Raw genomic sequence first — 10,796 nt, 5'->3', positions numbered from 1 at the left:
TCGGCCGTGATGGGAACACCGTTGCTTTAATGGGGCAGCCGGGCCGACAGCGTGTAAAAGGCCAGAATTCAATCACGAGAACTTTAAAAAAAGGAACATTAAATGACCAACGGTTAACAAAAATAACAAAAGGTCTTTAGTAAAGTGTTCTTATTCATATCCGGATGCAAGGCTGCACTGGTAGGTCCATGCTAGTGAGGCTGCTGTGGATGAGAGACGGGCAGGATGCGACGGCTCCACGTTCACCAACCGTGTCCATCCTGACTAAAGTGGCCCCCAGAGATAAAACATTCAAGGCTCGTTTCGCATGCTCGTAAACCATTCTATCTATACCCATGCTCTTTTTACTAAAGCCGGGGTTTTGTGAACAGAAATGACAATCTTCTTCTGGGGATTTCTTAAGTTTTATACTCCCGATGGCTCCGTTTTGCTCCTCCCTTAGCATCACAAGTTAATGTAAATGTTACTGCGTTTAATAACCTGTGTTCAAAACATGATGGACTAAACCCCGTCGCTTACGTTAGAGGAACAATCACCAGTCATACAAATCGGTTCTCAAAATACAACGGCAAGTGACATTTTGCACCAAAACCTCATTGTGAAAAACAAAAAACAAAAAAATATATATCACCCCTCCGTCTGATTTGTTCAGCTTATCAAATGCTATGACTTTGTTTTTCTCCATCGCGTCGTACCAACATTCACCGATTTAGATATTGTAGAAGCTTTACAAAGACATAAATATAGGAGGATACAATACAGTAAAAAATACAAAATAAATCCAATATATATTTTTTTTCTTTTGTTTTCTTTTTTTACTTAAACCATAACTTACCAGAGGCAAACCCAGAAACAGATCTTTGACACCAGGCAACTAAACACTAGAATTACCCCCTGAGGTCAAACCATAAAACAACAGCCACGTGTCGGACCGGAGCTCGTCCCAGATGTTACTCACGACTTCCCCGGGACGGGTGAGCAACGCACCACGCGCAGCACGATAGGCAGTGTGGACGTCCCGCGCTAGTGTCACCACTATACCAGCGGGACGCTAAGTCAAGGACAACTTCAAGGCACAGTCATCTAAGGCAGGACATGCCTCATGAATGAAAAGTAAAAAAAAAAAAACTATGGTTGTGGAATCCAGGAGTATGATTGGAAAGAAGAGGGGCTAAAACATCACAGGTACGGTTTAGGTCTTAGAGCGACGAGGCAGTGAATCACGTTAAGGCCCAATTACTTGGGATCGTCCAATCAGAACGCTCGGACAGTAACGATGATGTTGGACCCGACAAACACAGCGATTTGCAATACGGTATCAGTTTGAGTGCCAGACAGAACGGGTGTATTTTGCCACAGCTCGCTGCATGGATATTTCTTCAATTCTATTAAACAAGGCTTTTTTCCCCCCTTTGCTCTTCTCTGAGGTTATTATGCACAATAAATGTTACAGGAATATACAGTGCTGTGTGAAAAGGATTCGCCCCTGTCCTGGTTTCTAATTTGTCACACTTAAATGGTTCAGGTAACGGGGTCACGGTCACAAACGGATGGCCAGACGTTCTCCTTCGGGATATTCTGGCAGAAAGCAGAAATCGTGGTTCCATCACTGACGGCAAGTGGTCCAGGTCCTGAAGCTGGAATGACTTTTTCACAGGTAGGTTTGGGTAGCTTCTTTCCCGTGATAAATTAAATCACTTTTAAAAACAGCATTTTTCAGTTACTCAGCTTGTCTTTGTCCAATACTGAAATTTGATGATCTAAAACATTCAAAACGTTCAACAAGTGTAAACACGAATATGTAAAAAGAAACGCGGAATGAGTCAAATACTTTTTCACGGCACTGTACATAAGCTTCAGTCTATAATATCTCAGTAAGGAGTACATCCAAGCATTCAGGGAGAGAACTTTGGCTTTGAAAGGTTAGTTTACAGATATGAAACACGTAGAAAATGCACCATAGAAAGGAAAAATAAAAAGGATGGAGATAAAAGGGAAATGGACTTATTGGCTCACGCTGATCTTCTTTCTGTCATGTAGGACCATCTGCTCACAAATAAAACATTTCCCAAAAATAAAAAGAGCTTTAAGTTTGAAACACCTCATTAAAAAGGGGGCAAGAAATAAAACAGATGAAAAGGGTTTGGAGGGCTTCAGGGGTTAAAGATCAAGTTTGTCATTCCTCATGTGCAAGTAAATATAAAAATGCTACAACGTGTACAACTCTCTTGTCAACAAGACAGGTTCAGGCCCCGTAGTTTGCTAAATAAAAAGGGGCTCGGAAATTGGCAGGACAGCTTACGGCACGTTCACACCAAAAGCAAAGCGACTATTCGCCCCAGTTCACTCGCGCGAGTAAAGCGTGTTATTTTGCTTAATTCGAATCTACTCGCGCAAATAATTCGCTTCGCTTTTGGTGTGAAAGTACTCAAAACGTTGATGTGACACGCAGTCTCCACTCCCTGTCTGTTTTGAACTCTTCCCCCTCCCCGTGGATCCGTTGAGCAGGAGGAGCAGCCGTGGGAGTCTGTATGATCACATCACGATCCAGAACAGAGATGTCCCTCCTTTGGTCTCTCCTCTTACGGCAGAAGAGTCACCCAAAACGTCCTCCCATGACTCCGGCGGGCCGCGGCTCCTCCCTCCCTCACTCGCTGTCCGTCTCGAGGTCGGAGTCCGACCACTGCACCGGGCTCAGCTTCCCGTGGCGCTGGGCGTACTCGATGACCGCCGTGTAGCAGAAGTAGTACTGGTCCCAGGTCTGGATGCTGAACGCTCTCTGCGTGCGCATGCGCCGCACCGTCTGCCGGATATCTACCGTGGCGATGTCCTCCAGCCGGGACAGGCAGATGTCCAGGGTGCAGAACGTGCCTGATCAGGGACGGACACATAGGCGGACAGACCGAAGGGGAGACACAAGGAGAAGGAACACACGGTGAGTGAGTACGGTGTATTTTTTAAAGCACTTCACAAGAAGTGATAAGTGGCCATACAAGAAAACAACAAAAGCATTAAAGTACAATAAAAACAGACGAAAACGGGTTAACAGCATCGATTTACCCAATAACAAGCCCGGGCAGGTCAATTCTGAGCTTGTTTTTTAAACATAATCACAGGCTAAGCAGGTGACAAACTATTAAAGCCCTCGTCTAAAATGTCCTCACTTCATTATTTGATCTCTTATGTATTCATGTGATCGTGTCGTCATTAGGATATGAACCTTGAGTTATCCTCATAACCTGTTTTGAGATGTCAAAATGACTTGTAAAAAGGAATCCCTGTGCCCGTGTGGACGTTTGTGCCACAACTTGAGGAGCTTCCCCACACGCATACCTGAGATATTGTTTTTACAAAAAAATGGATCGAAGAGAAAATAACTTTTTTGTTCGTTTTTGTTGTTAAGAATGTGGTTTTTGTTTTTTTACCTGTGCGGCCGATTCCGGCACTGCAGTGCACGACCACAGGGGGGCCCCCCGGAGGCCCCGTCCAACTGGAGCCAAGGCTCTTGACTGCAGCCTCCCTCCTCTGCAGGACGTGTTCACGGAAGTCCAACATGGCCGAAGCACTTTTGGGCACGCCGAAGTCCGGCCAGCTGACGTAGAGGTAGTGGAGGACGTCCCGTCGCTCTCCAGACTGAGAACAAGTCGCGGAGGATCACAGACGAGGGTCAATATCAGGGTCAGCATGTACAACAAAGATAAATTCTTACCTTACATGAAATTGCTCCATAAAACAGATTCCACTGACAAAGCCATCCAACAACCTGGAGTTCTCTTATTCAAATATTACGGCCCTTTTATTATTTCATACTAACACGGATCTTTCTAGGACTTAATGCAGGTGGTGTGGCCCACCTGTGTGTTGTATAGTTCCAGATGGGAGAGCTTGAAGTCCTGGAACGCCTGGACGTGCGTGTTCCTGACCAGGAAGTGTCCGTGCTGCTCGGTCCGGCCCTCCTCCAGAGGCCAGTACTGACCACACTTGACCCGGCCGCGCTCCACCACGCTGAGACGCACAGAACAACATGCTGGTTGTGATCTCGTCATGGGGGCCCAGTCGAGGAAATGCTGTCACTTGGGCTACCACTTCTGACACTGAATTGACGCTGACTGTAAAAGGAGCCTCACCGGGTTGTCATCACGATGAGAAGTACCATCTGTTCCCACACCATGCGCCAGAAGTCACAAAATGTTTTTGGCAAAGGACCTGAGGGACAGACAAGAGAGGACATGGTGATGATTGCATGTGGGACTATAACATAGTAACCACAAACAATGGAGCTGTAGTTTTGGTTGCTCACCCTGAGTGGCGATGTAGGCGTTTCTCCTCTTGTATCCGTCCATGAAGCTGGCATTGATGTAATCGGATGTCTGCAAAACACAGCAGAAAAAAAAAGTCACCATAAGGCATCCAAGAATGGTATAATAGAGCTGGTGTTAGGAAGTGTAACATGTCGTGATTCTTTCTGTAAGAACAGTTGTTCCAACTAATAATTCCCTCCCAAAATACTCACTTAATTACGAGTGAACAGATCACAATGTGACTCAACAGAACCTCGGTAAGTTAGCTCCGGTTCTGCTCACAGATTTGTTTGTCTCTATGAAGCCTCATCAGAGATCAGCATCACTGATTACAGACCTAATGCTAAAGTCCTATTTATTAGACCAGACTTTACGGCTGTAGTCACATCTTAAAATTCTTGAGCTTATCAGATCCACTTAAGTTCCAATAACAACAATGTTGCGATTTGGTCTGAAGGACTTTTTTGCCAATATTACAACAACATTGTACTCGTTTTACAAAAATAAGACACACGTTGCCAAAAAAAACAAGCCTTTCCCGTTAACCACAGAAAACCCACTGAATATGATACTGTGGAGCATTCCACCTCCAAACACGCGTATCAGATACAGCAGATCAGGACAGGCGAAGACACCAGAGAACCGAGCCAAATGGCCAAACATGGACGTGTACCGCTGATCTCTTTTATCGCCGTTTTCCAAGTATAACGTTACATTCTCTAACTAGTAACCAGAACATTCTTTTTATACGAAGGTGGACCAGAGGCCTGATGTTGACAGCAACGTCAAACATCCCTAAGATCATTCATCATCAACCAAGTAAAAGATTGTGGAGAAGATGTTGTGAGCAAAATGAACCCAGAGACCAGTGACATCACAGAGGTGAAGATTGCCGGGCACTTAAATACCTCGTCCTCGTCATCACAGAGCTGGCAGAGCCGCACCCGTGACTGGTCGAGGCAGAGGACATCGCTGTACCGGTTCTTTATCTGATTGGACAGTTTTCTGTGGAGGGCGAAATTTGAGACACCATGGTGACACGAGACAAGAAACAGCTGATGTCTCCGCTTCGGTTCAAAGAGACAATCAAGCGCACAGAAGAAAATGGAAACTTTTTCCCCCTTACTTGGAGTAATCAAAGGGGCCGGCTGGCGGCTCCTTCCGGATCTCCTCGTACTCCTGGTAAATCCCCTTCTTCTTCTGTCTCTTCACGTGCTCCACCAGGTCGTGCACCGTCATGCCCCCCTGCTCTGGCACGTGAATGGACACTTCCACGCCATTGTCCTCGTCTTCGGGGCCCCACGACGAGGACAGGGGCGGCGACTGGGAGGGCGGCTGTTGGGCAGTGCGAGGCAACGACTTCTGGGGCAACGGTGGGACCCCTTCTTCCCCTTCCTCCTCCTCCTCGCCATCCTCCTCTTCCTCCTCCTCCTCACTCTGAGACCCGGCGGCGGAGCGCGCCACCTCCCCATCGACCATGTCCTGGGAGAGCGGCGTGTCGGGGGGCGTGTCAGACTGCGGCGGGGCTGGCCGGCCACGGCCATTCATGTTGACGTTAGGGCTCGAGCCGCCGCCGCCGGTCCCGCTCACCGCGGAGCCGTTCCAATGCTGATGGTTCCCCTGCGGCCCGTTGGCGGCAGACTGCGGGCTCGCTGGGTACTGAGTCCTGCCCTCAGAAACACCGCAGTGGTTGTGCAAGTTGGCGTTGCCGTCATCGTAGCAGTTTGAGTTAGCCACGGCTAACTCCGAACCGAGCTGCGTGGCGATGTGGGCGCGGGGGGGCGTGGCCCCCGCGTTGCTGCTCTCCAAGCTGTAAGAGCGCAGAAGGCTTCCCACGCAATCGCGCGCGTCGTGATCTCGCGCGTCGCCTGGAGCGTTGTCTGTGTGCGCGTTGACGCACGACTGGATCCACGCCACGTGGTTGTACTGGGACGTCCCGTCCAGGTGCTCGGGGAGGGAGGAGACGGGGATGTGAGTGGCCAACTCGTGAGCTTTCACTGTGCACACCTGGTCGACGGGGAGGAGAGAAGAGTTGAAATGACGACAACGCGGCGGAACTCACGGGGAAAACAAAACACAGACATACCCGCTCTCTCAGCTTCTCGCGCACAAACAGGCGGAGGACGGCGAAAGGGGCTCGGAACCATAGAGGCGACGACACAATGAAGACACATTTTAGACGAGCTGGAAACGCCCCCTAGGGAACATACAAGTGATGAAAAGGGCTCTTGATTTGAGACGCAGCGGTTTGACACCAGGAAACAGTAGGAAGGGCAACCTGAGAGCAACACAAGCACGCTCCCTCCATTACCTTCAGCAAATTGAGGATCTTGACGCAGAGCTCGTAGTCAAAGTTGCCATAGCTGGAGTTGGTCATGTCGTAGATAAATATGAGTCCGTCTTTTTGAGTTTGCGCACTGTTGAGCAAAGAAGGAACAGGAGTGTGCCGTAAGCAATGCAGATCATTTTGTAGCGTTACTTTGAGAGAAACGCTTGGAGTATGTTCACATAAAACGCACATTCAAGTGCAAAATGTGCATGAAGCTGTGTCAGCGCTGGAATACTGCGATCTCTGACTTGCTGACATTGTTGATTCACAAATGAAGGAAAAACAGATTGTAGCCATTTGTGGGCACCCAGGGCTCATCTTTGTTTATGATCCATAGACCTTTAAGGTATAAACCATAATGTTTATTGGGCGTTGATGAATGGAAGCATAGCCTGGAACCGATTGCACCAACCTCTTATTAGAAGACAAGCATTTTGATTGTTTTTGCCTGAAGTCTTGCATCCAGACACGACAGAACCAGGAATCCAGACGTTTTCTCTCATTCTTTTTCTTAAATCCTTTTTTGGGGGGGTAGACATTGCTGTAGCAAACCTGCCGACTTGTGGCATGTTCAATACACTGGTCTGTACTCTAGATGATGTTATGACGCTAAAGAGGACGATGTATGGTTGTCTTATGTATCTGACTTCCATGACATGCACAAAGCAGCAATAGTGGTTATGTCTGCCAGGGTTGATGAAACGCAGGTGTCTGGGGGGAGGTGAGCCAACTCTGACCCAAACAATCTAAGTTTGCACGATTGCACGAGACATTGGGCAATACTCGGTTGTATGTATGACGGATCAGGGCATCACCTCTCTATGGCTTTGTCCAGCTGATAGATGATGGCCTGCAGCACAGCTTTGTGGGAAGTGATGTCCGGCCGATGGAGGCGAGCTGTGAAGAGCGCTAGAGCGGCACCCTTCGCATCACGGCCGGGCTGCAGGGGACATGCAAACTATTTTTACTACATTTCCGTTTATAAAAAGACACAAAGGCTGGGATACACATGCAGACCCAACATACACATGACCCGTGCGTGCATCATTCTCTGTGCGTCCCGCAGGGTGGTTTCCAATTCCTTCCGCACTCACCAAGACTGTGAATTTGCCACTCAGCAGCTCGGAGCGCAAGGGCTCCTCGTCGGGGTTGATATTGATGATGCCCTCTTTGATTCTGGTGTTCTGATTTGGATGCATGACGACAGAGGCGGTCATTAGCAACTCAAAATAGAAGGTAAACAAACAGCAGCCGAAAATGATTGATTGCATTTTTCAACATTTCACACTAAACAAGCAAGCTGGTTTCCTGTTTTCACTGAGAGGTTATGCCACTACAGCGGAGAGAACTCGTCACTTCATTAACGGTCGCCAGTCAGAAACTTGAGAGTCGGGCGTTGACAGCAGTATTATTTAAACTGCAGAAAATTATAGGATTTATTGTATTTGTTTAAAAAAATGCAGAGTTTGTTATTAGTTCATACTACAAACAAGAACAGAAAAATGTCAGTTCTGAAAACTCAGATCTTTTAGCCATAAGAGAAACTGTTTCGTGGATAATGGGAATATTCATCGGTTTGGTCACAGGTCAAACAGCATTACCTTGTATGCTTGGAAGAGGCAGATGGCTCTGGAGACGTCAAACTTGCGGGCCATGAGAAACTTTACAGCTGTAGAGTGGGACACGAGCCCGGCGCTTTGAGGCTGCTCCCTGCTACGCACCTCACCCAGGAACTCCTCCACAGCCTTAGAAACAACACATTTTGTGTCAATGAGGAAAAAAACAAACAGAAGAGGAGAAACCGAGCTTAGTAGAGCAATAGCAACAATAAGAAAAGAACAGCGAGAAGATGGACGACGGACACAATAAAGCCAACACACAAGTCTTTCAGCGCCCTCAACTTTGTAGCTCTCTCCCTACAAAGTCACTCTAAATGATGCTGATGGAAGCAGCAGGCTGTGCTTGTGAACAATGCCGAGGGCACTCGAATGCCAGGAGACAACAGGCGGCCTGTTGTGACTACGTGAGAGTGCATCGGTCTGCCGCTCAGAGTATGACCGGGTACATCGGATTAACTCATCAGCTATGTACAAAACTTAAAGTTGACCGTTGCAAAACAAAGAAGATGCCTGAATAAGAATCCAGAAGCAGGAGTTTCCCTGTGAATTCTTTGCCGGATAGAAATAAGCACCCAAGTCCTTGCGCATCTTGTCACACGATACATTTTCTTAGATCAAGAGGATTTTCCTTGGATAAAATATATAGAACCTCAGCTCCTTTTGTTACCAGAACGTGTCGCTAACATTCATGTCTGGAATTGTCATCAAAACAAAAATGAGTCAACAAAAAAATCAAATGTATATATGTGGTTATTTATTTGTAAATCACAACACCTGGACTGAACACACATGTTAGAGAAAGGTAAACAGCTGTTTAAAACTGTATTTTTTTTTTTTAAGTACTGGCATGTTTTCCTTAAATGCAGGTTGCCATGACCCGTTTGTAAAGCTGCAGAAGTCTCTGCAGGAGTTGGGGTACCGTGGAAGGTTACCTTTAAATAACGACCCCACTACCACCAGTGCCTGAACATCAGCACCGGGACGGCGGCTCGCCTCAGCGGGGTTTATCCAAGGCAACAAGTCGCTGACTCCAGCAGGGTTCTAAAACGGCAGACTGGCAAAAGCTAACGAGAAACACGTGGGCATATCTGGTGATCGGGAAAGCTCTAAAAGTGTCCTGTAAATACGCGTAGAGATCAGTTAGCCTGCTGAAGATAGAATAAACCCCCTCGCTGTGCACCGAAGCTGTCATCGCAGCTATTGGGTGACGTTGGGTGTTTGCTATAAAAGCCCAAGCGGCCGGCCCCTTTTACTAGAAAGAGACGGCAACAACAATGTCAGGAACCGCAGGATCACTTCTCTGAATTCTCGACCGTAAATCTGATAACGTTGGACCCCTCCGAGCTAACGTTAGCTATTAGTTGGCTCATATCACACACGCCAGTTGTCCTTCTGAGCGGTGTCATGGCACGTAATGGAAACACACACTTTAAAATAATGACTGTTTGGTCATATATGAACGTCACGCAAGTAGGGGTTTTCACACGTAAAAGGGGGCTGTCGAGGAAACTCGCTGCAAGTCAACAATAGCCGTTAGCATTTGCTAGCAGCTAAGTTACATGTGGCAGCTGGGTGGCTGAAGATACGGTCTAAAGACACGACAAGCCACATGTATGAGGCAACGACGTATCGCTACGTGACATTACCGGTGACCCGCGCAAAGCTGGCTTATCATGGGAGCGAGTCTTCGTGATACACGGCTGGTTAATAAGTGAGCCGTTCGTACTGCTAGCAAACGCCTTCGAGCTAGCACACATGCTAACTGCTGTCAGTCACACAGGAGCCAGTCGGCTCGGGAGGGTGCTAACGGGCCAGCGCTTGTTTACAAGACCGTGTTGTTCCAGGGGACAAAACACATGGACAGGATTCCCGGTCACAGAAGAAACCGACGGTGGCACGTGTGCACACTGAACATGACGGGGAGATGAGGAAAACCATCCATAAAGAGACGCTTACCAGCTGCTCCTGAGTTGTCAGGGCTTCCGCCATCTTGAAGCCTCCGCAACGTCGCAGCAGGCGCGCCCCCCAGACGCTCGCTCACGCCCTACTCCCCGAGAAGCCCCGCCCACAAGGACTCACATCCGGGCACGCTGCACCGCGGAGAACAGAAATATGCATTCATCAATGGTGCCGCTGAAGTCGTAAACCTTTGCCTTCCCGTCCATTGATATGATACTATGACCGCTTGATAAACTGAATCTGAATAATATATCGACAGTAATAAATTCAACGAATCTTCATATTACAGTTCAAAGTGTGTATTGTATTTAAATACAAACCCTTCAAAAATGTGTTTTTCATCTGTTTGACCTTAATTGCTTCATTCTTACATTTGCACGTCACGTTAGCGCATATAATCTGTACTGTTGACAGCTCCAAACTATTTTACAAGGTGAAACTTTATCATGGACGGTTTGTAAAATATTTACCCATCTTAAAATTGATTATGGATGTCAACATTTCTATGCTCTTATTCATCCCATTAAGCACACGACGAGCATCGATCCACACGTCGGGCACTTTACAGGTATCGCGCACGTTGACAGT

The 10,796-nt window shown here is 47.4% G+C and overlaps 1 protein-coding gene across 2 annotated transcripts; it reads right to left on the bottom strand.

The window, feature by feature from the left end:
* ptpn9b (protein tyrosine phosphatase non-receptor type 9b) lies at window positions 1-10,396 on the bottom strand. Of its 2 annotated transcripts, none has more exons than XM_040187286.2 (13): window positions 10,206-10,396; window positions 8,232-8,375; window positions 7,725-7,814; window positions 7,446-7,570; window positions 6,613-6,718; window positions 6,388-6,498; window positions 5,428-6,308; window positions 5,210-5,306; window positions 4,301-4,370; window positions 4,128-4,206; window positions 3,855-4,005; window positions 3,426-3,633; window positions 1-2,871 (listed from the first exon to the last, which is right to left on the bottom strand). In XM_040187286.2, the coding sequence occupies exons 1-13, from the start codon at window positions 10,236-10,238 to the stop codon at window positions 2,648-2,650; spliced, it is 2,319 nt and encodes a 772-aa protein (XP_040043220.2). In that variant the 5' UTR covers window positions 10,239-10,396; the 3' UTR covers window positions 1-2,647. The 2 variants fall into 2 exon arrangements, with proteins under 2 accessions (XP_040043220.2, XP_077936179.1); XM_078080053.1 differs by having other exon boundaries at window positions 7,657-7,814; window positions 10,206-10,263.
* Window positions 10,397-10,796: the final 400 nt, after the last annotated feature.

The sequence above is a fragment of the Gasterosteus aculeatus genome, chromosome 9 (genome assembly GCF_964276395.1).
Source record: "Gasterosteus aculeatus chromosome 9, fGasAcu3.hap1.1, whole genome shotgun sequence".
Classification (NCBI taxonomy): Eukaryota; Metazoa; Chordata; class Actinopteri; order Perciformes; family Gasterosteidae; genus Gasterosteus; species Gasterosteus aculeatus.
The sequence above is the reverse complement of the archived record's forward strand: the minus strand, read 5'-3'. Positions and strand labels throughout refer to the sequence as shown.